This window comes from Ischnura elegans, chromosome 12 (assembly GCF_921293095.1).
Source record: "Ischnura elegans chromosome 12, ioIscEleg1.1, whole genome shotgun sequence".
In the NCBI taxonomy this organism is placed as follows: Eukaryota; Metazoa; Arthropoda; class Insecta; order Odonata; family Coenagrionidae; genus Ischnura; species Ischnura elegans.
Window position 1 is genome coordinate 16,693,174 of NC_060257.1, and position 27,983 is coordinate 16,721,156.

At 40.8% G+C, this 27,983-nt stretch overlaps 1 protein-coding gene across 1 annotated transcript; it reads left to right on the top strand.

The window, feature by feature from the left end:
* Positions 1-11,635: 11,635 nt before the first annotated feature.
* On the top strand, positions 11,636-27,965 carry LOC124169745 (calcium and integrin-binding family member 2). Its single transcript, XM_046548441.1, has 5 exons — positions 11,636-11,821; positions 13,345-13,379; positions 13,463-13,580; positions 16,136-16,283; positions 27,501-27,965. The coding sequence occupies exons 1-5, from the start codon at positions 11,771-11,773 to the stop codon at positions 27,716-27,718; spliced, it is 570 nt and encodes a 189-aa protein (XP_046404397.1). The 5' UTR covers positions 11,636-11,770; the 3' UTR covers positions 27,719-27,965.
* The last annotated feature ends 18 nt before the right edge of the window (positions 27,966-27,983 follow it).

The window sequence follows — 27,983 nt, forward strand, 5'->3', positions numbered from 1 at the left end:
TCTCGAACGCCTCCAATCTTCTCTCGTCTTCTTTCCTCAGAGTCCACGTTTCCGCACCGTGGAGAGCTACACTCCAGATCAAACTCTTCACTAACCTTTTCTTTAAACTCTTACACAACGATCCTCTAAGAAGCTCCTTCCTGTTCATGAATGCCTCCTTCGCTAATGCGATTCTCTTCCTTATGTCCTTACTACTGTATCCGTTTTCCTCTAACGTACTGCCTAAATAGTTGAATTGCTCAACCTGCTCAAGTTTTTCACCACCCACCTTTATCTTGAGTCTCACATTCCTCGCTCGTGATGCTTTACAAAACCGCATTACCTTAGTTTTCTTGTGATTAATCCTCATCCCAAACTCCTCGCAACGTTCGTATAACGCATCCACTAGGGCCTGAAGCCCCCTTGCTGACTGACTGATCATCGCCTGGTCATCCGCGAATCTCACTGATTTGAACATCATTCCTCCCACTTTTATCCCAGCTTCTAACTCATCCCACGCTTCCCTTACCATCTCTTCAGCATACACGTTAAAGAGCAGTGGCGATAGAGGACAGCCTTGCCTCACACCTCGGCCAATGCTTGCCCACCCAGATTCTCCGTCCGCTATCCTCACTTGCGCAGTCTGGGCCATATACAGATTACAAATCAGTCGTCTATCCCTCCAGTCAACACCTATTCTCTTGAGAATATCCATTAACTTTACCCAGTTCACCCTATCAAACGCTTTTTCAAAATCCACGAAACACACATATACGTCCTGCTCATATTCTAGGTTCCTCTCCACGAGGGACCTCATTATTGCTATTGCATCACGAGTTGACTTCCCTTTTCTGAAACCAAACTGATCTTCGCCCAAATACTCGTTTGCCCTCGCCTCCATTCGTCTGTTCAATATCCTCAGCACTACTTTAGCCGCATGGGATATTAGGCTGATAGTCCTATAATCTCCGCATTCCACAGCTTTCTTCTTTTTCGGAAGCGGAATTAAAACCGTCTTCACGAAATCCTCCGGCCAACATCCCTCCTCATAGATCTTGCGCACTAGTTCGAAAAACCTTTTCTTACCTTCCTTCCCTAGATTCTTCAGAAGCTCACACGGGATGTTGTCCACGCCTACTGCTTTCCTAGCCTTCATATCACGGAGTGCTCTCTCTATTTCTGAATCTAATATCTCCGGCCCAAGATTATCCTCCTCCACTGCACTTTCCTCCTCTAGAGTCAATCTCTCTGGTCTGTTCGTTCCGTCATACAGGTCCTCCACGTATTCCTTCCACCTACCCTGTACCTCTTCCCGCTCGGTTAGCATCCTCCCATCTTTAGCCTTAATTTTAGACATGGCTTGTCCTCTTTTGCCGCCCGATAGCGACTTAACTTTGGCGTACAACGCGCCTACTTCTCCATCCTTCTGGAACTTTTCCATTTCCTCGCACTGTCTTTTCCACCAAGCCTCCCTTGCCCTCTTAGTTTCACGTCGTAATCGATTATTCAATTCCCTATACATTCTTTTGCCCTGTTCTGTGTCCACGTTCTTCCACTTCCTCCTCTCCTCCATTTCATTAACCATTGCCTCCGTTATCCACGGCTTCTTTATCCTTCTACTGTCAACGTAACCAATTGACTTCTCCGCCGCTTTGACTATTCCCGTTTTTAAATTATCCCATCTTTCCTCTACCGTCTTGGTACTTTCAATCTCCCGTATACTAATGTCCACTAGCTCCTGATATTCTCTCCTCATACTCCCCTTCAGGGCTTCTACGTTCCATTTCTTCGCCTTCCTAACTTTCATAAGTCTTTTGAATCTTACGTTGCATTTCATGAGCACTAGATTGTGGTCCGAATCCGCATCCGCTGCAGGGAAGCTGCGCGAGTTTTTCACACTGTTCCTAAACCTCTGTCTTACCATAATGTAGTCTATTTGATATCTCCCCGCATCCCCTGGACTTTTCCACGTGTACCTTCGCCCTTTATGATGGTTGAACCACGTGTTTGTGATGAATAATTTGTTTCTCCTACAAAATTCTGCTGCTTTCTCTCCCCTGTCGTTCCGTATTCCTAGACCAAAATCTCCTATTTCGTTTCCATTCCTCCCTTCCCCGACTGAGGCGTTCCAGTCCCCCATCACTACCAGATTTTTCTTACCCGGTGTGTCTCTAATTATTTCCTCGAGCTGTTCATACACCTCGTCTACTTCTTCCTCCCTATGATTGCTAGTGGGCATGTAAACCTGGACCACCACAAGGTTGGTGGGCCGCGCCTCAATTTCTACCACCAGAATCCTATCGCTTACCTGGTCTATACCTACCACACGCTTACCCATCTTCCCGTTTAATACTAAAGCTACCCCTCGCTGGCTTTCTTCCCCTCCACTATATATAACCCTATACCCATCACTCCAATAATCCCCCCCATCCCTCCACCTCACCTCGCATAATCCTAAGATATCTATCCTCCCTTTATCCATTTCCCTTTTGATATTTTCTAACTTTCCCGCCCTCATCATAGTCCTCACATTCCACGTCCCCACATTTATAGCAGACTTCTTCTTCTCCATCTTCTTGGTCTTCTTTTCTTCTTTCTTCATTGCTGCTGCCACTGATGTTGATGATGATAAGTCTCTGCAAGGATTTCGCATGTTGGCGACCCCGAGGACCTTGCCGACCTCGTTGCCGTGCCCGACACCCGCCCTTTGCGGACGGGTCCCGGGCGATGAGATTCCGAGGCTCATTTGGTTGTACTCCATGTGTTCAGGGAAGAGATAGTTGGTAGGGTTTCCCACTTCCATTCCAACAGTGTTTTTTACGTGACACCATCACGCGGACTACCTTTCGTCTGGCTCCTACCCTTCGACCTATCTGGCATGGGTGGCCCTACCGGGAATAATTTAGAATTAATCCCGCCAGTGCAGCTCTAGGGGTCATAGGAGCGCGCAAGCCTTTCCACCGCGACAAGGTAGCTCTTTATTAGTTTTAAAAATTATTTACTTGAAAAAATATAATTTTCCTTAAAGACATTTGCGATTTTTTGCTTCTGGGGGGGGGGAGGGAAGGGCAGCTGCCTCCTCCTGCCCCTCGCTGGGTACGCGCATGTCACTAATAACTATTTGTGGAATTCTATTGCATTGACGTCATACATGAAGTTTTTGACTTGATATCGTGATAGCATTGTGATTTTATCTCCACCAACCCCATCTTGACTGAGAAGGAAAGGTAGCCATGAGTCACCACCCGATCGCATACAAATTACGCGGTGTGATGGAAAATAAATGTTCAACTGAGAAGTATATTTGCTCAAGCGTTCAACGAGCCTTATGTTAGTTTTCTAGATATTATCACTAAAAAGTACTAGTAAAACTCCTATATTTATGCAAGACGCGGCACAGATACCTTTTCACATTGACGGATACATCCTTGGCTTTTATTCGCTTGTCCATGCCTCACATCCCTAGAGAAAAATACTCCATATGAAAGTCAATGAGCTATAAGAAACGTAATATTGGACCGGCAGAAGTAATTTTGTTCGGCGGCAAAACGGACGGTGCAATTGCCAACAATGATCCAGCTACCTAGGTTAATAATATAAACTCTGTGACCTAGGTGATGAAAACGCACGAATGATGCAGTTTTAATTAAGCCGGGTAGAGAGACGCCAATTTTATTGCTCCAATATGAACTGGCACTGGGCCATGGGCGTGCCCAGCGGGGTGCAGGAGGGGGCAGCTCCCCCTCTAGAAGCGAAAGTGAATCTAGTTCAAAACGAAAGTTTTGAACAAATTTTCTTTAAATACAAGAAAAGCAAAATTAATATAAAATATATAATTTATATAAAAATATTTTATTTTTGAGCCAACCATTTTTAATGCTTATGAAGCGCTGTTATAATTTTCTTGAAATTTTAGTTTCCTTGGCCTTTTCTGTGCTACAACTTGAACGACCACGGCTTGCCCCCCTCTAGTTTCGATTCTGGGTACGCCCTTGTGCAGGGCACAACCGAGTGAAATGAAGAGGAAAAGTTAACGGACAGCGATAGCAACAAAAAAATCTCAGCCGACACGATCACATCCCAACAACCATCCATACAATTAATTGGATATATGACAGCCTACAAGAGGTTTTGTTCTGTTCAACATTTGCTTACATATCAAATAAAAAAAATATTCACCTGATTCGATCGAATTCCATCATTTATTTCCAAAATTTTCAGTGTATTATTTGCAATAGGTTGGTTTCCTATTATTTTTTTATTGCCTAAATCGAAAGATTATTGCTCCTGGAGTACGTATTTCACGCTTTTAGATTTTTAAATGACGATATCTATTTTTCGCGATTAAATGAAAAGTGAAAATTTTCAAACGCGCGAAAACGCGACGGGTAAGTATGAATGTCGGGAAATCTCTCCGTGTGACGTATTTCTGGTTCCCGCAGCCGCCTTGTGAGGTGACCTTGAGGCGAGGCTTAGCGCTGATACGACGCAGGCTGCTAGCGGGTAGCTGAGTACCCTGCTGACTGGTAGCGCTTGGCTTAAATAAGGATTATTAATACCTTATCAAACGAAGAAAACTTTCCGACCTTAGCCAGTTTTAATAAGTGATTATTAAGACATGTTTCCCTGAGCTCTGCGCCTCATGCATGCAATGGTAATCTCAGACGATGTATAACTCCTATCTTCTCGTATAGAAACTAGGTCCCTGTGACGTCACGTGGAGTGGCATCGCATGGGCGCCAATCTGGCCCTTTTCAAATGAGGATAAAAATGGACCATTGCCATTCGTCTAAACCGGTATTTCTAAAACCAAATAATTTTTTATATTATGAATACACTAATGGTGGGTAACGAATCGCAATCAATGCCTTTCGTTTTCTTTGATGAAGGAAACTACCCTATTGCGGGGAAATAGCACTGAGCTTTTATAATTTTGATAGATCATATCATAATATACATAAATTTTAATCAACACCCTTAATTATGCCGTATTTCGCCGTAAAACTCGGATGACTTCGTCCGTCAGCGATGCGAGTGGCGACATCTGTTAACCCATTTAGGTAAATGCGCGGCGGTCGACAACACATGTGAAGGCCGACTTGAGGACCCGCTTTTGTAACATTTGTGATCAAGGGGAGTGCATCGAAGAGGGCCAATTCCATCTCATAGTTGACAGATTTCTGTTGCCACTTCGGTCGCTTAGTAATCGGTTTTCAAAAATGTCCGCGGCTCGGCGATGAGTGCAATGTGATCCTTATTGTTTCAATGTTTTGCAGAATAATATTTTTACTTGCGAGGAGTAGCATTTGCAAATCATATAGCTGATAGATCACACCAACAGGAATATAAATTTCGGTTAACACCTCTTACCACCTTGTTTCCCCGTGAAACTCAAATCAATTTGTCCATCAGCGACGCGCGTGGCGACGTTTGTAAACCCATTTAAATGCGCGGTGGTTGACAACAGTGGCGCAGCGAGGGGGGTTTTGGGGGTTAAAATCCCCCCCCCCAAAGCTCAGAGTAATACGTAAGTTTAATCCATTTTACTTAATTGGTTGATACTAGTAATAGAATAGTGTAAGGATAAAAAAATATCCCTCAGAAAGCCGCGAAACTCACCATTTTGAACAATATATCTTAAAATTCCGCAATTTATTAATCCCGCACCAACCGCTTATCCTGGTGGATATTCCATACCCCCACACACACCGGTATTAGTTGCACCTACACCCTCCCCCAGCCATAATTCCTGGCTGCGCCCCTGGTTGACAACACATTTAGAGTCCAATTTGAGGATACTCTTTCGGAATATTCGTGATAACTACGCTCATGTCGACTTATATTGACTTGTCAACATCGAGCGATCGAGAGATCGAACGACCTTGAACTACGCTGCGAAACCTCTGCTGCTCTCCCCCCTTAACCCACAAAATAAAACCCGGCGGCATGGCGCTTTGACCCCATTAACGTCGAGCCCATCGCCGGAAAAGGGTGTGGTCCTCTCCAGGTGGAAAACCTCCCCTCGGCCGCCCATTCAAACCAAGCACACCCCTTATCTGACCTCGCGCGAGCGATTATTATAGCTGGAGAAAGAAGGTGCTCCTATCGACAAGGGGAATCACCCTCTCGAAGCACAGCGAGTATTACGTAAGTTTTTTCGAATGGGACTCACTATCTGCTATCTTTTTGCTCCCTCTTGAGGGAAAAACACGTTGGTTTTGTGTTTGGTACGCTATTTGGAGGAACCGACAGACAACTGAGGTCATTTGCGCCATAAGGGAATAGCGAGGAAGGAGGGAAGGGCGGAGAGAAACCCGGCGTCAGCCAGCTCTTAACGAAAAGCGCCAAGGGAACCACGGTTTAACGTCCCATCCGACGGACGGAGAGCTGTACCCGAAGTGCCAACCAAAAAGCACTCAAGCAGGGATCCAGCCTTCTATTAAAAATATTCGTCATTTGGATTTAAAACCGGACCCGCAGGATGGGAAGCTAACACTCCAACCAACGCACCATCCCAGGCTACGTGTTTTAGCGCAGAGTAAATGTAAACAGCGCTCAGGGTAGTAGCGCTGTAGCCGACAATAGCCGTGAACCCTCAATTTCGGTATTAGTGCCGTAAATAGGAAATTTTAACAAATAAATGTTATTAACCCAGGAAAGGGCACGCGGGGTGTATAATATACACCCCACGTATATAATACACCGTATCAACCCATGGATCTTCTTTATTTCATAAAAATAATTACTACTATCAATTTAATTCGGTGGACCTCTTTAAAAAAGAACACAGCAGAGCTATATAATTCCAAGTAAATAGAAAAAAAATACTTTCATTGGGGTATCGATGACACCCTATGCACCTTCTAATTTCACATTTGTTCGCGTGCCCTCTCCTGGATTAACAAGTCGGATTTTATCAAAATTCTTATAATCCTATAAGTGAATGGGTAAAAGCATATTCTGTAAATTTATTTGCGTGTTAACACTCTGATTAATGACTAATGATACTTAATTTTCTCTCTTGTTCTTGTAACGAACATATAACTTGAAAAAAATACCATATCTTTGCTATTTTGATAAAATTGATGAAAACAATCGTAAAAGAACATGTGGAAGGGAAGAAGGGCAAGGACGGCCCCGAATGAGATACATAGAACAGGTTATAAAGGATGTAAAAGAGAAGAAATACGTAGCTTTGAAAAGGCTGGCGGATAGGAGATAGGAATGGAGAGCTGAGTCAAGCCATTCTTAGGATTTCTGACTAGTGATCATGATGATAAAAAATTAAGGTTTTAATGCTCTGTATTTCGCCGCCTCAGCTAGTTTTTTCTTTGTTTTCGTCCTCCTCGAGAGAACTTCGTATGAAGGCAAATCCAACTCTGGTTACTCACCACTCACCACCTCTATGTACTTCGTTATGTGTCAATCATCTAGTCAAAATAATTTGTAAATATTAATTTAGTGAAATAAATTATTAATCCATCTAATAATTCTTCTTTTTCCCGTGCTTTAAATTTAACTAAAATAAAAATTTATCATTGGAATAAATAGAAAGTAACTTAAAAGAAGTTTTCATTGGAATCAGCCCACCAATATTATTACGTAACCACGGATTTTGCTTATGCATATTGCTGGTATTCGAATATTTTTAAACTCAAACGATCTTTTCCAGCGTCAATTTTATTTTAAGTCTTAATTAATTTGTTACATATTAATTTAGATCAATAAACCCGGAACGTTGAAATATGTAAATTATCAGTACCGATTTTCGTATAATGTTGTATTTAATTCAAGAGATAAATGAGGAAATTAATAATAAGTTAGAAAATTAAAAAGAAAGTTGCGTGCTACGTTCAAAACTTCCAAGAGGGAACAGGGAGCTTTTTTTTACAGCTTTTAAGGAAATTAGGTGGGAAACCCTGAGGGATTGGAAGCTAAGCGTTAGGCTTAGATTGCTGGAGCGTTTCAGAACAGATATGATTCAGTGTGACAGAAATATTGATCTTGGTTCCTAGTTATATTCAGTGCTGCAGTTGGGAAAAAAATGTAGGCGGTACTCACTAAAAATTGCCAACAGCTGAGCATGTATTATGCATCCGACCGCGATTTAAATGTCAAACTCCAACTCCAATGCTAGTTCCGAGTTGTGCCACGAGGTGACTCTGAACAAGTAAATAATCATTTCCGATTTTTCTTTCTGAAATCCATTGTACAATTTACAGTAGGTCTATTTTTTTACAGATTTAAAAAGGTAGTTAAACCGGTACGCTTATGACGAGTTTGGACTTTAGCACCTGCCCAACTACTGCACTGTTTATATTTCATGGTTGACTGACACGATGAAATAGCATTCTCGGTCATGCATAAAAATCCGCATTTTAATCAATAAGTGAACGTTTTGCGGCCTCACTTAGCCATTTATTTATTATAGGGAATTTTAATACTCGGGAAAAGTAACCAACCCGTACTGATCTTGTTATTTTGTCCGAATCGGTTTATACCTTATGGTTAGAATTTTTGGTCGGAAAAAATTTAATGATGAGTCAAAGTGCCGGGGAAGTTAATGGATCTATGTTATTTAACTTTCATTGGGGCGTTTTCGATGCATGGCAATAAATACAAAATTTATCGTAACAAACAAACTTTATGGACTATACTCACTATACACGATGGTAACTCTCAACAGGAAGATATAAAAGAATGAGATAAGCATAAAAATATGAAAATGCCCACCAAACTTTGACAGATAGCGGAGGCAATACTATCCCTTAGCAATGTTGTCATAGATAGTCTATATATCTAAAGAAAGATGACGTAAACAGCGAAAATTGGTTTGCCAGCAATGGTATAATCCAATCCAAAGGGATGGAAATGTGAAGTCGTGTTTTGGGTTGCTCAACGACTAAGAAAAAATACCAGGAGGTGCCGTAGCACCATCTAATCGATAAAAAAGGGTATGTACGCACTGAATCATAGAAAATCACGGAATAATCAATTCGGATCTAGGTGAAAACAAATACCCAATTGGCATCCTTGGAGTTATTTGTATTACGATTCCGCAATATTTTCCACAAAATTAGGGCTGTCTCAGAGAATATCGTCTTCATTTTTTTGACGAGTTACAGTACATTTTCCAGGTCACGCGCGACTATAGAGATTGCGTGATCCTCCTCTTCGCTATGTCATTTAAGAGATTTAAGTCAAGGTAATCAGTTCATTTCAAATTTTGTTAATGGGGACTAAAAAAATGTCCTGAGGAGTTGATTTATTCGGGCGAGATATCGAACACAGAAGAAGAAGGGACTGCAGGATGCAGTATAGTCAGAAATATTCACAAACGGTTGCGGTTGAGTGCAGATATGTAGTGATGTAAAAAAATTTTACAACACTTTCATAGGGATAATAGGCTGATAGTGAGAGCTGCAGATGAACGATAAAATTAACTAACGTTCTTTTTAATAGCAGCTAATGAACTAGCTTCGTGCAGAAAAGCCAAGAACGCTTGAAAGGAATGATTGAGCTAAATATTTAACTTTGAACCACTTATTATAAGCTCGTATTTATTATAAAATTTTTGGAATTTAAATGCTTGTTTTATTTCAATTTTAATTTAAGTGCTTGGAGTGTTGGGGAGGTATATATAGGGGAATTTGGAGAGGAAACTCTTAAGACTGTACCTCTTGAACATTTCATGGGGGAACTACATGAAACAAGTAACTAACAAGTCACGCGCATAGCTGCAAAGTTATATTCATCAAGGATGAAATTCGCCGCGAAGATAACACTGATCTTGTTAGGTAAGCTCAGTCTGAGTTTTGCCTTTGAATATGGTGACTTGGTGGTGTAACTGGTAGCATACCTGATCGCCATTGAGGAGATCTGGGATAGTAGCCCGGCAATGCTGAAGCTTCGGCCCTACCAGAAATTTTTTGCCTTGTGAAAACTACCAGCGATTCATCAACCTAGGAGACCACTAGCCCAGGGGTGTGTTATATTTATTTTTTTAATTAAAAAAATATTTTTCAACTTCCCCGTAAACTGCACATAGATGCCTCTACAACGGAGGAATTAACGAAGCACGACACAAACATCCATGCCCTGGATAGGGACCACCCAACCAGGCTGGACCTACGGTTTGGCAGGCGAGGACATTACCCCACCGCCAGTGACGCCGACACTACATGGGGATTGAGGGGGCCCGAGAATATAGAAAATATAAACTAAGAGGGAAGAACATGAAGGAAGTGGAGGCTGCCAGAATACTTCTTAAGTACTTTAAAAATACTTGGCCTAATAATATATTACTAGGCCAATACTTGGGAATGAAATAATAAAAAATTAAAAACATAAATAATAATAATTTCCGTAAGGAGTCCCTGTTTCGTACTAGTGCCTAGTGTTCCTTACTAGTGGATAAACGAGGGAGAGGCAGGAATTAAATTGGATTTTTAGATAGAATATAAGGGTAGGCCTTTTTATTAATTAAGGAGGGAAGTGCATGAAGGAAGGGGAGGCTGTCAGAATGAACTGAAGGACTTTAAAAATACCTACTTTAATACCGTAAGGAGTCGCTGTTCCTGACTAGTGCCTTCAAGTCACAGGGTCCTGGGCATCTGTCACTTTCATTCAAACCCTTCTCCCTCAAATCACGCTCGACAAAATCTTCTCTTTGGTCTTCCCCTTGCTCTCATCCCTTCTACATTCTAAATTTCCAAATCTGTTCTCCACATATTCCTCATCCCTTCCTGAAATATGCCCGAACCATAGCATCCTTCCCTTTTGCACCTTCTATGAGATCTCAACCACGCTTGCCATCTCTCTTATTGTTTTCTTCCTTATCTTATCTCTTCTTGCTTTTCCCATCAACCATCTCATCTCTGCCAGGGGCGCAGCTAGGATTTAAGGCTGGGGGGAGGGGAGGTTTAAGCGCAGCTAATACCGGGTTGTGTGGGGGGTATGGAATATCCACCAGGATAAGCAGTAGGTGCGAGATTAATAAATTGCGGAATTTTAAATAAATGGCTGAAAATGGTGAGTTTTACGGCTTTCTGAGGGATATTTCATTAATCCTTACACTATTCAATTAGTGACATCAATCCAATTAAATAAAATTGATTAAACTTAAAAATTTCTCTGAGCACTGTATTGTTGAGCACTGGGTTGTGTATCCCCCCCTCGCTACGCCACTGATCTCTGACACATCTTCTATTAGTGGACTTTCTTAGCAGGCCAGGTTTCACTGCCATATGGCAATGTTGGCCATTCAAATGTTTTTTATACACTTGATCCTGCTCCCAATTCTGAGATATAGTTTCAATCTGTCATTACGTTACCTTAATTAATATTTTATTCATTTTACTCATTTCGGGGAGAGGACACAGGGCCCCTCGTCCACCTTTATATACGCTTCCGGAACTTGATATCGTAACGCATCAACTTTTTTTTTAACATTTCACCGAGTTGGCTACTTTGACTTGGATTTTCCCTCAGGGGTCGTATGGATGAGGAGAGTATTATGAGGTCTTGTTGGGGAACAGTGGAAGGCGAGGAAGAGCCCAGGGGGGTTTGGGTGATCACCATGGTAACCACAGGGGCGGGGCCCTTTCTCCACGCACGCACTGCCAGAGCCGAAGCGACTCAACCGTCTCGCCGCGACTCTCGCTAGTGACGGAAAGTCTTGTGCATTGACTGAGTTGATCCGACATTACGCCCCGCTCAAAACATTCCGAATATTTCCAACACTTCATTATCGGATAGTTACATAGAGAAGTCGGGAATATTGGTGCGAGTTATGGGAAACAAAATAATAACCTTCACGGAACAACAACTGGAGGACTACCAGGTAAGTGCTGATTTCGCTTAACGTGCGGAAAATTTGACACAGTAGCATATAAAGAATTTATTTCCGTGGTGGCAATATCCATGTAATTTTAGGTGAGGTAAGTTTTTAATAAGCACACTCCATGATGTTTCATGTCTACAATATATATGCAATCTAAAAAACTAAGTCAATAGGATAGTACTGACGGATGGCTAGGTAACACACTTCGATAGCTGCAAGCGTCGGGCAGTATACAGCTGATATTAAAAAACAATGTTTGCTTTTTAGGGCTGGTTAGGGGAAAAACTTTCAATTTGAAGGTTATTCCACTAAAAAATATTCTTCTAGTCCGATAAATCCAGAAAACTGGTAAAACCGAAGGGAGTAATTCTATTCGAAGAGTTTGAATACAAATATCATGTTCCAAGTATGTAAAGCGTTTGCTAGAGGGAAAAGTATTTTTGGATCCCGTTTAATGTGAAGCAGGACATTCAATTAGCTTTACTAGTCTCATTATTTTTGTGTCGAATTATTAATCAATAGATGAAGCTTTACGGAACCGGCTCTTATTCTTTAAGGCCGAGGCTCCTTTTTTGGGGGGATAGACCTCCTCCTTTTACACTCCCTCATAGTGAATTATTACTTAATGATCACTTATTCTACTTAGAATTTCGTAAGAAATAGAAATATCCATCGAAGCAGGACTCGATCGAAGTTAAAAAGAAAAAATTCTCTACAAAAATAATCATTCATGGTCTTACTATAATTTTCATCCAATAGTATGCGTCAATTGTGCATTTCATGTTTTCAGAGCCCACGTGGCAATATTAGTTACATCAGTATAAAATAAATACATAATTTGAATAAGGAAAATACCTAATAAAGTTTAAGTGCGATGAGATAATTGCTTTTATGAAAAAATATCGTATTATTTGTGAATAAATATTTTTTTAATAAGAAATTAGAATCAATTAAAAATCGACTTACGTTCGTTTGAACATCAATTAATAATTTATAATTTTAATGCAGAAAAGTAACGTTCCTAAAAATTAAAAACTTAGCTAAGTTGTTTACTTAGGTTTAATACGATAATCTACTGTCAACAATGGACGATGTTTCATAAAATTATATAGAATTACTACAGGAGAAAACGCTTCAATTTTCCACTGTCAAGATAGAAATTTTTAATTTTTAAACGCCATATCAATTTTAAATGCAGGGAATATAGTTGATTGAGGATAAGTGATAGCACATTGGCATTTAAACCTACTAACTCACCGCGCATGGCCTATTAGATATATTTAACAGGCATGACTTTATTTTATCTTACATTTTTTCAACGTAAGACTACTCAGAAAACTCATTTACCTTTGTAGTTCAGTATAATAGAATATGTTTCCCTCACATACACCGATTTCTATATTTTATTAAACGAAAGAAAAAGAGTACTTTCATCGTTTTTCAATTAACTGGTGGATTGAGAAAATATATGTTCATAATTTTACCAATCGATTTCGGGCAATTTTACTTTTTTATTTTTACAGGACTGCACGTTTTTCACCCGCAAGGAAATATTAAGGTAATTTTTGGTCTTTACGTAGAAAATATTAATTAAGTGATAAAATATGAATGCTGAGTGTATGAAATTTCCAATACTCGCAGGGTACAGAAGCGCTTTCGAGAAGTGAGTCCTGAGCTGGTGCCGAAAACAATGACAGGCAATGAAGCGATGACGATTCAAGTACCAAGAGAAAAAATGGAGACACTTCAAGAGTTACGGGTGAGGCTTTATAATATCAATTAAAACTACTACTCATGTGGATCTACTTCTGAGGAATGTACCATATGCTTTCCACACAACCCTAAGGGTGAAATTCGCCATGAAAAAATCGCACTATGAAAAATGTACTTGGTACTTGTCTACAATAACCTATATTTTCTCTACCGGTTTCAGAAATTTTGTGATATATTCAAGGAACTAGCAACATGGGAGACAACATGTAAAGGGTAGGGATAGTCAGATACACATATTTCGGGACTATTCCCAGATTCTAGCACGTCTTGCTATAAATATAGTCGAACTAGCTAGCCGGAACTCATCGACAGCTTCTTGAATTAACGGACCTGTTCTGCTACACTCGCATTACTTATAATAATATAGACAATTTCAGGCGTCACTTTGTGCAAGTCCATCTTGCTAAGAAAAAAATAGTCCTCCGAAACTGCTTGGCTTGAAGAAAGCTTGACTGAAAAGAGCTTGGTTATGAAGGAGGACCAACCAAAACCGACAGCCAGGGCCTTTTTGCCATGTTTCTACGATATCGGGCAAAATGTCAACGGTTTTGTGGGGGTCTAACATCAAAACCATCCATCGACCTATGTCTAGTTTAAGAGACCGCCTCGTTTGTGTAAAACAGGGGTCTCCAAAATACGGCCCGCGCCCTCGTTTCAAGTAGCGCGCGATTCTCGCTCGTTTAACTCTGTGAGACGCCGCTAGGAGAATTGCAGCACTGTACTGCACGTCAAAGTCGTTTTCAACTGTTCGTAAATAAGAAATGCGCCATCTGATTCTTCAGTAGACGTTGGTACCGAATACTTCAGTCATCGGCAAATTTGCTATCCGGCCCGCGCGGCGATTCGGAACTTGGAATGTGGCCCTCGTGGCATAATAAATTGGAGACCCCAGGTGTACAAGATCCGATTGGCCTTATGACTCCAAGAGTTTATAAAATCCCTTGTGAGTGTGGTGATGTCTACGTGGGTGAGACTGGGCGAACAATATCTACTCGCCTCAAAGAACACCAAAGGCATTTCCGACTAGGTCAACCGGAAAAATCAGCCATAGTCGAGCATAGCATGGATGAGGACCATATAATAAGGTGAGATGAAATCAGAGTTTTATGGCGATCATTTCAATTTTGGGATCGTTTAACTAAATAGGATATAGAGATGAGGCTGGAAAATAAAAATGTCAACAGAGACCCCGGATATTCGATCAGCAGCTCTTGGAATAGAACTCTTAAAAGAATTATGATTGCCAGAGGTACGTCTACGCTGGTCCACGGTCCTACGTGACAACAATCGGGACTCGACCAATTCCGCCCTTCATGATGCTGAGCTTCAACGTTCACTTCAAATATTCACTCAGTAGCCTTGAGAATGGGTAACGAGTCGGAACCCAAAACGTCGGCGCTCTTATAAAATCTTACCCGCGCAATCCCGAGAAAAGTTTTAATATTCTGTTCGCCGGGAAAGTGTAAAATCAAAAGTGTAAAAGTAAGTGTAAAAATAAAAAGTGTATTTTTAGTACCTTGAAAATGGCAAAGAAGGCCTTAAACCCGTTTGGAAAATAAAGGTAACTGCGAAAAATCACTTCTTATATTTCTTCTTAGAATGATGGACTTCCACTACCCAGACGGCACAGAATCCTCCGCATCTAATTCGTATGCAGATAGTATCCATTGACTACCGCTCCGTCGCTTTTTGTCAATGGATAGTATCTGCATACGAATTAGATACGGAGGATTCTGTGCCGTCTGGGTAATTGTTAGTTAGGCATGAAGTATTCCATCTGATGAAAAAAATGCCTCGCCTTAGCCAGGAATCGAACCTAGATTTCTTGATTGCCGGCAGGTACGGACCCTGTATTTATCTTATTCCAAAGCGAATTTCAGACTGGGTCTGACTTCAGATATGGATGGTATGGTATCTGGAGATGGCGACCGAAAGTTAAGGTAATTTGTTCCCTTTGTTGGCCCTTCAAACTTGGATGTCAAAGTTGGTTGTTAAACCCACTTTGGAGTGTAGAATATTCTAAAATGTAAAAGGTACACATCGATTCGACAAAAAAAAACAGACACGCTGGTTATACCTTAGGAATCAGGATGACAATAAAATCTCTGCCACATGAGTAAACTTATTGTTAGAGTTATTAACAATTGAATGTTGAGCTTGGAGTCGGAACATGCTAGTCACCTGAAAATAGTGCTATAATTGGCTGAAATAGCACGGAAAACTGTAAACTCGAAAAGAGTAAGGAAAAGCCTGGAAAAAAGATGGCTGGGTGGTGCAAATGACCGGTTATTGGGAGACCCAGGTTCGAATAAAGGCTAAGCCAAATTTATTTTTAATAGCAAATTTCACCCTTGGTAAACATTTTCTCTCATGAGCGTGACTACATAAAAATTCACTTATAGTGCTCCACGCTGGATATTATTAGTTTCTGACTGCATTACTTTACTTCATTCATTTCCATACCTGCGGATTACGTAATTTTCATAATCAAGAAGGCGTATTATCATGTTTTGTAATGAAGGAATGAATTTACTTTTTCAGGAGAATCCTTTCCGGCGAAGAATTTGCGAAGTTTTCTCCCGAGATGGTTCTGGTGACATGACATTTGAAGATTTCTTGGACCTCTTGTCCGTCTTCAGTGAACAAGCACCACGTGACATTAAGGTCCTCTACGCATTCCGGATTTATGGTAAACCTAGGCTGGTTTTTTAATGTTTACTCTGGTGTTTGGTAATTTTTTAAAATAAAATATTACGGATGACTGCATTCAAAAAGTAACTTCTCCCGCGATCATGAGCACGTGTGCCAAGTTATTGCCACCTGGGATGAAATTCGCAATGTAAAAATAATTTGGCTCCGTCGGGATTCGTATAAAGTAGCCCTATCCACTAATGCAATCTCTCGGATAGTTCGTGGTTGGTTTTCGGAAAGACGTTATTATTTCGTAATGCGCTATCCACGAAGGTCTATCCGAACTCTCCGTCACGGGAACTCGTCCGAGAGCGGCCGAATCGACGGAGGGTCTCGGAAAATTACTTTCTATTTCTCGGAATCGGAAAGATATGTGCCAGCTGGCAAGTTATGGAATATTTTTACCGTGAAAGCGGTGCTGAAGATGCTGGTAAGAAGTCAAAAGTAATCTGCAATACTTGCATGGTATGTGTACTAAAAATTAAGGGAAATTGGTGATTATATACGGAATTGGGAATTAAATAAAGTTACGAGCGAAACCAGATACCTTTATCGCCATTAACGTTTTCAACAATGCAGTTTTAGTGTAGTGGATAGCATAGAAGCGATTCCAAGTGACAGAAACGGAATTGGAGACGGAAACGGAAAGATCGATTCCGAAATCTCGGAAACGAGGAGACGTAGTTAATGGATAGGACTCCTATCTCCTGATTGCTGCTCAGGTATGCTACTAATAATAGGCGCAAAAAAAAAGTAGAACGCTGAACTTTAAGCATTTGTATGAAATTCTGCTGAACCTCTATAGGGTCGTGTCATACATTGATCTACTCATTGTTTATTCGACTACAACAATAAACCATTAATCATTGTTTAAACGTTAACGTTTAACTTCTACGGTCGAAAGGGCGAAGAAGAAAGTGCGAAAAACTATTAAAACGGAGAGACGGTCGTCTTCTTCATCTCGTCACGGGCAAAACATTTGATTGGTGCATTTCATTGTATTTTTTTATAGAGAGAACGACATTTTCCCATTACGAAGACCTTTTCAAAATTACATTTTACCAATTCCTTGATTTTAAAATGGCCGATAGGAAGATATCAATTTCCGAGGTTTAGAAGAGTACGTGAATATTGAAGTTACGTATGCTATACGTAAAAAATATTTCTAAATTTTTCATGCAAGGAAATGTTTATATTGTTCTTCTTACTTAAAATTAACCGAAAAGATAAAAATCGTCTTTTTGGTATAATGCATTGCCGCGGGGCGATTTTCGTATTTAGGCCTATTAATGCATCAGGTTAATTCACAATTATGCGACAAAATAATTGAATTTCCTTAGCAAACTGTTTTCATTTTTCAAGGGCACAGTATTTTTTCGAAAACTTAATTTGTCAAAGTTGAGCCGCACTGAAGCACAGGTTAATGTGTCATATTAAGATGAAACTTTGTCACTCTTATTTCAAACCACTTTAAAGGCAAAATTCCGACTTCAGCGCCTGTAAGAAAAACCGGAAAGTCAGAAGATTTACAATGCATTATTGCGAAAATCAGTAGGTTTATTGACAAGTCATAATCGTTCGTTTAAGTCTCAATAGTTTTTCTACCACAATTATGTGTCAAAACCGAAGCTAGCGGAGAGTGGAAGGATTTAAGGGGTTCAAACCCACCCCCTGTAATATTTGGGACATTTATGTAAGGAGTAGGTACCTCAACCAATTTGCACCAAAAATGCATTCCCCTCTATGTAAACCCAAGTCTCGGCAAGTCTTTTCTGGCCACGACCTAGTTATATGCATAGACCTTTTTGTAGATTGATAATTGTTCATATTCCGAAATGAACAAATCGCAATTTTTTGCGATGTGTATATTCAAATAGCATCGATAATAGTTCAGCCTTATCTAGCCGATTTCGGTCATCGCCGCTAGTATATATGTCACGGAGGCAAGGAAACATCGTTAAGGCGCCAGGGACAAGTGGCGCAGCGAGGGGGGGGGGGAAAAACCCCCCCAGAGCTCAGAGAAATTTTTAAGTTTAATCCATTTTACTTAATTTGATTGATATTACTAATAGAATAGTGTAAGGATTCATAAAATATCCCTCAGAAAGCCGTAAAACTCACCATTTGCAACCATTTATCTTAAAATTCCGCAATTTATTAATCTCGCACCTACCGCTTATCCTGGTGGGTATACCATACCTTCACACACCCCGGTATTAGTTGCACCTAAACCCCCCCAGCTTTAATTCCTAGCTGCGCCCCTGCCAGTCGGCCAGTGACCGTTGTTGTCAGGATACGTTGGGAACAACCAAGTTAAGGCTCCTTGCTTACACACCGATTTTGGACGGCCGGTAAAATATCGGCCGTCCAAATCCCAATAGTGAAGAATTGAAGGGCATGGGAGCTTGCACATTGACCGACCACGCTCTGATACCGATAAAAAGTCGGTTAAGCAGACGGCCATTGCCACTGTGGATCATGGCAACAAAGCAAGTGATCGTTTGACCGGTTAAAAACCGGCGTTTGTGCAATCAGCGCTCCTTCGATAAAATATCTGCCGATTTTTTAACGGTCGTCAAAAATCAGTGTCTGTGCAAGGAGAGCCTAAAGTCAGTCACTCGCCCTGCGGGAACAGTTGAGTGATTCTTGCTCATGACTCACTCTGTGGCGAGGGGGTCATCCATTCAACTCAACTTAGGGTAGTACTCCAGACACAACCATCGAGTCGGTAAAGGGAGTGGGAGAAATGGTTGATGGAGTATGAGGGTGGAAACGGAGTAATAGGAAGAATAAAGCTTCCGTGAACACTATCGTCACCCGTCGTCAACGAGCTTCATTGTCATTTTATCAATACTTGCTGTAGTTACGCTGCCTTTTGACTGCTTTGACTGTTAACCAGTGGCGTAACTATGGGAGGATCAGGGGATAGATCCCCCCAAAGCCTCAGAGAAACAAAAAAACTATTGTCTATTTTTGACTATAATAACTGCATCTTCTTCAAGTTAGAGATCATTCATTAATATCACGGCAGTAAGTCATTTGAGTAATTGAGATGAGTCATTTTTTTAATTTTCCGGACCCCCTGTTGCCTGAGGGCGGGGGTAGACCTCCCCTAAGGCCCTTGCATCCCCCCAAAACATATTCCTAGTCTACAAGCTCTGCTGTTAACCATAGCGCATTCTTAAATCAGAATATAAAAATATTTTAATCGGTGTCTTTTGATTTATATATCCTGACAACGATGTGTTGATTACATACAGATGTCATAAATATAGAATTTATTTGAACTAGTTCATTTGGGAAATTGTGCATGGGACTAAAGTAGATTATACCTAATAATATATTTATTGGCCGTTAAAATGAAGGCTACTCATATCTTGTGTATTATGTGGCAGTATGTGACGTAAATTATTAATATTAGGTAAGCAAAAATTGCAATATTTCTACTGAGTTTATTTCCGCACGACGGAAATATTGAAGTGTGCTGTTTAACACATCAAAAAGCTACGCGATACATACTTGAAGATAACCTCAATTTAAGGAATATTTTCAGTTAAGTTTTTCATGGAGAAAGTCAACTAGCTGCTTCACTCGACAGCACCAAATGTGGCATTGAAGCTAGAATTAAGGTTGGGTATATTTCGACAGGATAGGCACGGAATTTTCATCTGATTTCCACTTGGTAGTTGAAAAGTTGTGAAATGCTTGAAATCAGCAAGGAAAGGACAACGCCTACTTTTGAAGAAAATTCAGCGTTTAAATTAGCTGAATGATGTCGTACTTACTGTAGGTATCCGTTAATGCCTTTTGCAATGATGGTCACAGCTTCGGTGATCCACTCGTTCACACCTCTCAAGGTCCAAAGTCACCAGCAGTTGACAAGGTCTTCGACCGAAGTGACAGGTTCAGATGAGAACACACGATAAAAATATTTTCAAGAGGTCTTATTCGTCGCGTTTCGAATCCAAGTCTCCCGCAAGAAAAGATACCAGCCCGTCATTACTTGACGCGAATTGAAAACTGGCCCGTGCGTGTGGGCTGCTAACGATACATAGCAGCTCACTAACTTCGCGTCAAATAACTGGCGCTGCTATAGCTTGAAGCGGAAGGCATGTAAATAGAGATGGCGCATTTCACGACTATTACAATAGTCATCGCGGTGGATGACAATTCTCCGGTCGTCCGACCGGTTTCTTGTCATCCACCGCGCATTTAAATGGGTTTACAGAAGTCGCCTCTCGCGTCACTGATGGGCAGTGCGATCCGGATTACATGGCAAAATTACCTGTAATTAAGACTGTCAACAAAAATTCATTATACCTGGTTACACTATACATTAAACTAAGACGTACGAGATAACTCGTCCAATAATGTCTAAATGTATGAACGCGTGGATAAACATAAAAATGCATTGTGTAACCGTGGACGGAGTTTTGGGGGTGGGGGGCACAGGGAGCCTGGCCCCAAACTTTAACGGTAATTTGTCCGAAAAAAGAACGAAACCTGTACATTGAAGTACAGTGAAAACAAAAACATAAAAATGTAAACTAAATTTCAGTCTTAGATAGTTTTCGGAGGCAAAGTTAAACAAATTTCCCAGGAACACCTAGGGGCTATGGAATACCCCTCGTTTCACTGGGCGGTGTTTTACAACCACTTTTCCTCCGGCAAGATTGCTGCCCCCCCCCACCCAACATAAAGCTACAAACTGATCGCCAATGCGTGTAACCACTCCAGTGGCGCAGCGAGGGGGGGGGGGGGTTTGGGGGATAAAACCCCCCCCCCAATAGCTCAGAAATTTTTAAAAGTTTAATCCATTTTAATTAATTGAATTAATATTACTTACAGAATAGTGTAAATATTAATAAAATATCCCTCCGAAAGCCGTAAAACTCACCATTATGAACCCTTAATCTTGAAAATTTTCTAAAGGAGTGCCCCCGCACCTCCCGCTTACCCTGACGGGTATTCCACACCCCCAAACACCCCAGTATTAGTTGTGCCTAAAACCCCCCCTCCCCCCCAGCCTTAATTCCTAGCTGCGACCCTGAACCACTCAACTTGTGTGAACGCATGAATGGAAAAGAAAACCTGTTCTACAATTTGTAATTGATTTCATGCATTCGTACATGTTCCGTTCTAGTCCACCCAAATCGTTATGCATATAAACACATCAACTCGTACGTGTTAATCAGGGGTGCCGACTTAGAAAAAATATTGGGGGGCCCAAACCAGGGATCTTGCCCCGGGAAATTTTATAAGTATTGAGTTTTAAGTTTTTTAAGCATTTTAGAAGAGTCATATGATCAACATTAGAACTCTAATAACTCGAATCTCGATATCTGGACACTCCGGGGAAAATCCACAATCCTGACACATTTTTTTCTCATACCCATAACGAATTTTTGAGGGGGCTTGGGCCCCCTCAGGCCCCATGGAGTCGGCGCCACTGGTGTTAATGTACCGTGTAATAAAATTATTCACATATCATTGATGATGTAATCTATCAAATTCATCACTCTTCAACGCTAATCCGCTCGATTGTAAAAATAATTGAGAATATCGAGAAGAAATGTATGGCTCTCACCTCATCCCCGCACTGTGGACATTTTTGAAAACCGATTACACTGCGCCCAATTTGACAACAATAATCATGCTTATACAGTAAGGATTTGTGCCTCCTCTATGAAGTCCCCTTGGCGTGTGCTTTGAGTCCGACTGACTATGGGCGGCCACGGCAGCATTAGAAAACAAGCTGCCTTCATTGACGCCACTGCGGCGCGCCGGCAACTTACAGCATTTCAGAAGGTCGGTAACCAGCTTATATTACGAAACTGGCCAGAATTTATATGAACGAGCGTGCTGCGCCCACTCCCAGCGGGCTTCCCCCGCTCTTTTCAATGCAGGTCCACAGAGGGATAGGTGCGTTTATAATTTTAAAATGTAGAAAAAAAAGGCAGGGCCTTATGTACAAATTTAATTGGAATGTTCATGTACAAATTGAGGTCAGAGGACCTCTTTAAACACAACATTGGAAGTAATATGTATCTCTATCACTATCCTCTATTAAACGCACATGATGACTCATACTTACGTATCAACAGGAGACTTGAATGTGGAATCAGCAGTTTTATTAAAATTATTTATTTTAAAAGTTATTTAAAGAATGCGAGATATTGGTGCAAATGAACAAATGTATCAGTTTGTGCGGCGTTAACGTCAGGAATATTTACCGATTTTTGTTTTTTTTAAATTATTTAAAAACCAATTTTAGGAAACAATAGCAATATTTAGGAAGTAAGATATGCCGTCGCATGGTCTCTGATAAATTCTGTGCATTTCGGTACCTCATTTGTAGAGTTTGGTTGCGTATAAGTTGAGAAAAAGGTATCTATACAGTAGAAATAATATAGAAGATAGAGACCCTAAGCTAAAGTGGCCATACGTCCCGGTTTGGCCGGGACAGTCCCAGTAGCGGATACAGAAAAAACTCGAGGGGGGCGCAAAAGATATCCTGAGTTACCTTTACTTTTATTCTAATAAAAATAATCAAGTCACATGCAGAGTTTAAGAAATTTTTTTGTTACATTTATTACACCCATATACAAGACAATGCCATCTTATGATAAAAAAAGTAATGATTGTGGTTCTGCCATGTTTGGAAAATACGGGCGTGCCTGCAAGGGGGGGGAGCCCCCCATCTGTATTCGCCACTGGACAGTCCCGGCTTAGATCGCTTTTGATGGCATCCCATAGGTGTCCAAAAATTCCCAATAATGTCCCGGTTTCGCGCAAAAATTATGGGAATTATGTTTTTAGAATAACAAATGCAATGGTTTGAGGCGTTACTTGATGGAACTCCTTCATGACTGTCAGAAAAGAATAAAACTTAGCAAGCTTCAAAGGTGAATTTAGGGGGGGGGGTCACGTGCCACCCCAGACGGTTAAGAAATAGAGGAGATTTTTAATACAACTATTAATTAATTTTATATTGCCATTGCCACTTTTAATACTACCAATAAAAGTTATAAATATTTACATATTAATAACTATTATATTAAAATTAAGAGTAAATTTTATAGATTAATTGTTGCATGCTGCTTTTAATCCCAAAAATGAGAATACCGTTTGACTGTCAGACCCTGGAACCCCCCGCAGAAAAAAAATCCTGGATCCCCCTCGGCTAGTTTCACAATAATCCATTCACTTACCTCCTCATACTTGAGTCTGGCAGTGACTCGATACTTGCCAGAAGATGATACACAGTGTCGAAACCGGTGTCCCAAGTTAATATATTATTGTGGAACTTGCTAACTTTTATTCTTTCCTGTCAGTTTAGAATAACAGTTTATAACAGAAAGAAAGAGTAACACAACATGGCCATATGAGCCTAGAGTTTTGTTCATCAAAGAAAGAAATAAGAAAAATAATCTGTTTTGATTTTAAAAACCCATTTACATTGTTTCCGGCAGTGGCGTAGCCAAGAATTTCTTTTGGGGGAGGTGCAAAACCAGGGGGAAATTTTTTTTGAAAAATAGGGTACTAAGTAGAGGTTTTTAAACTAATTTTAACATTTTTCATAATCCAAAAACCTTCATTTGGTAAGAAATATTTCGTTAATTCCTGATTTTTCAATATTTTCTTTTCTTCTATGAAGGAAAATAATTGTATTTTCATATTTCGGGAAGGGGTCTGGATCCTTCCCCCCCCCCCCCCCGGCTACGCCACTGGTTTCCGTACTTCACTGACGACCCCTCACCCCCTCCCCCTGTGGTACTGAGATGTCCCGATCTAGGCCAAAACATTTATGGTGACCTTACCCTATTATGGGTATGGCCATCCTACCCTATTATAGGCTCAATTATTAGGCCCTTTCACCTCTCATTTTTAAGTCTTGATTCCTGTTGATCTTAGCCAATGCATTTAAATGTAGGTCTCTTTTGATCTTGAGGCCCTGGGCTGAAGTCTAGTAAGCCTATAGGAAAATTCGGCCCTAAATGTAATTGTAGTTTGGCACAAACAAGGAGCAGAGTTACAGGAGGGGAGGGAAGGGGTGGGAGTTCATTGACATATTTACGACTTCTTCAAGTGAAACATTAAAATTGTCATGGAAAACAACAATCCCTTTCCCTTCAGTACTTGGTCCTTAAATTTTCACATGCCTTTAGGTTCATTTTCCTCTTCAGAACTCTCACCTTCTGATAATCCTAAGCACCCAATCCTCAATCACCTGAACCAGTTGCGGAACCAGGGTACAGATAAGGGGGGGAGGCTAAATGGGGAGGCCTAGTCGGTAACCTCCCAGCAGTATAGCGGTCCCAACAAAATTACCATTTTATCTAGTGTAAATTTGATACCCCAGGTGGGAGCTGTAGCCCCTCTCTATATCCATCACTAACTGGAGCGTAGGCGTAGCATGGGGGACTACGAGGGGGCCTACCCCCCTCCCCTTCCCAAATGGCTCGAGGCCCCCTCAGAAAAATGTAACAAAATGAAATTGTTGTGGCCATTCTCACACAATGCTGGAAGCCCATAGCAGTGTTATCCCAAAATTGTCATAAGAAATTAATTAATTTAAGTTTGGAGAAGGATAAGTTTAAAAAATGTTTTGGGGGAAAATTACCCCATCTTGAACAGGATGCATAGGATGCCACCCCTGCAGCCAAAGTCCCTGGCTACGCCCATGTAGGTACCCAAAGCTTATTCTTGGGCTCCTTCCCATTTTTTATAGGGGTTTGGGTTAGAGTGATGGCCAGAGAGTTGGCCTCCGACCCTATGAATCCAGGTTACAAGTCACAGGGGTGGGGGTAGATTTAGTTGGGGGAATAACAGGGGTCAAGACCCCCACAATTTTATAAAATTTTTATATTTTTTATTAGTTTAGAAGTTTTTGTATGTTTGTAAAAGAGTAAAAGTATGTATGGTATGTATATGCATAACACGGAAGACATCATGTAGGTATTCGACTGCATTAATAAGTTTGCTTTAAACTTGGAAGGTGTACCAATGAGCCATGCCAGTGGCGTAGCCAGGGGGAGGCCCGGGGAGTCCGGACCCCCCCCCAAAATATAAAAATACAATCATTTTTCCTTCATAAAAGAAAGTAAAATATTGAAAAATTATAAATTTACATAATATTTCTTTGAAAAATGAAGTTTTTTTGATTATGAAAAGTGATAAAATTAGTTTAAAACCCTCTATACTTAGTACCCTGTTTTTCAAAAATTTCCCCCCCTGGTTTTGGACCCCTCCCCCCGAACGAAATTCCTGGCTACGCCACTGAGTCATGCTAATACATACATAATTTATATCTAATGTTTTGTCACATCTGTGCCTATCAGGCACATTGCGCCTGAACTCAGCAATTCCAATGCATATTGCGCCTGACGAAAGATTAATATGCCTATGACATGTGCCCAAATGTGGGTCCATCCTTTGGTAAGAAAGAAGGAAGGGTTCCCCATATTATAAGGGTACATTCCTTGCGAGACACTTGGCCAGGCTAGAGGGAAAAATATTTCTTGGTTCTCTCCCACACAGGTTGGTAGCTAACATCATGTACTCCCATAGCCAAAGGGTGAAGCTGAGGCCCACTTAGCAGTAGCGCATCAAGGGGGGGTTTTGGGGGATAAAACCCCCCCCAGAGCTCAGAGAAATTTTTAATTTTAATCCATTTTACTTAATGGGATTGATATTACTAATACAATAGTGTAAAGATGAATAAAATATCCCTCAGAAAGCCGTAAAACTCACCGTTTTGAACCATTTATCTTTAAAATTCCGCAATTTATTAACCTTTTTGCGTCGGACCTTGGTTCAGGGAAATTCTTCCTCAATACGAGTCTCTTGAAAGTTTTCTTTTCTCCCTTGTACGAAGCGTTTTCGCGTCAACTGAAGGCAGTGGTTCCCTCCATAACCATTTTTGGACCCAACTCAGAGGGCGCTGATCCCTTTCCTCGGCCTCTGTCCCAGACCCTAGAAGGATTAAAAGCCCCTTCCTAGCATGAGTTCGCGGTCAACTGGCTAAAATGTTCATGCAAAATATATGAAAATATTTGTTGCTCGCACCGATTTTTTTACATTCAAAATGAATTTTGTGTTTTTTTCTGAGCGTGCAGAAATTTTAAACGAAGTTCTAACATTGATTTAGACGAATTTAATGTATTTACTAGTTGTTCTATAACTCCGTTGAGATTAACGTTAGAATTTTGTTTGAAATTTCCATGTGGTCAGCAAAAAAAGATGAATTCATTTCTAGCATTGAATTTCAAAAGTAAGCAACATATAATTTTTTGGAAAACACACTGCAAATAACAGTAGTTGACCGCATGGAGAGGATAGGAAAGGGTCGACCTGAGCGGCCGAAGATGGGACTGAGCTCGCGCTAAGGCGGATCGTGAGGGGCGACCGCGTCCGTGGGTCTATTGTGTCCGCGACGGTCACTTTTTTCGACCTTTGCCGCACAGGCGCGGCATTCGTTGGTTAGGGTAAGAACATTCAGGACGCACTGGTGTGGCATTCGTTGTTTAGGGAAGAAAATCCTCGCCACACAGGTGAGGCATTCGGCGCGAAAGGGTTAATCTCATTCCTATCGCTTATCCTGGTGGGTATACCATGCCCCATACACCCCGGTATTAGTTGCACCTAAACCCTCCCCCCCCAGCCTTAATTCCTAGCTGCGCCCCTGCCACTTAGTGCCTTTCTTTAAGAGCGAGATAATGCTGATACATACCAGGTTTCTCTCAAGCTATCCTTCCCAGCCCTTATCTATGATTAACTTAACCATAGTTGTCATTTTCCTCATCCAAATACACTGTTCCCCAAAAAAAAGTTTAAAAAATGCCCGGCTACAAGTTAGGGTGTTTCTGGCTAATTTTGGGTCGCAGAATCCGAAAATGACCTCCGTTTTTTTCTATCACCCTCCATTTTTACGAGCAACCCCTAAATTAGGGAAAACAACCCCGTACCTAAACTTATCGCTTTTCAAGGGACTTTTACCATTGCTATCTGTTTCTGATTGAAAAAAATGACGTTTTAAGGCTATAAGGGTCACGGGAGAGACAAACTTGATTGGGGTTGAAAAGATTTAGGGGGTGAAAACTGAAAAAAAAACTTAAAAAAACGTTGAAATAACCATTTTTCTTTGCTACCATATGTGAAAACTAAAAAAAAACACAAGAAAAAATGAAAAATATTCGATATCTTTACCCCACAGATTTTGATGGCGATGATCATATCGGGCCCAGTGACCTTGAGACGACCCTGAAATTATTGACAAGAAGTGAACTTGCTCCAGAGGAGGTCACTGAAGTCTGCGAAAAAGTAGTGGAAGAATGCGATGTCGATGGTGATGGGAAACTGTCATTCATGGAGTTTGAGCATGTGATTACAAGAGCACCAGACTTCCTCTCGACTTTCCATATTCGGATTTGAATCAACAAATGGCTTTTCCTTTTCCCAATGTAAAAATTATAATTTTGCGGTAACAGCCCGTCTAGATTCATAAATACTTATATTTTGAATTTGACATGGTGTACTATTATGATATGTTGGATCAGTGGCGTAACTATGGAGGGGGAGATGAGGGGGATAGATACAAAATACAGGCCTTGGAGCAAGCACATAGAAGCATAAAAACAATGTGATGAGCGAAGGATGGAAGTTAACTAAGCATAGTAAAAATTATGCATTCCTTTTT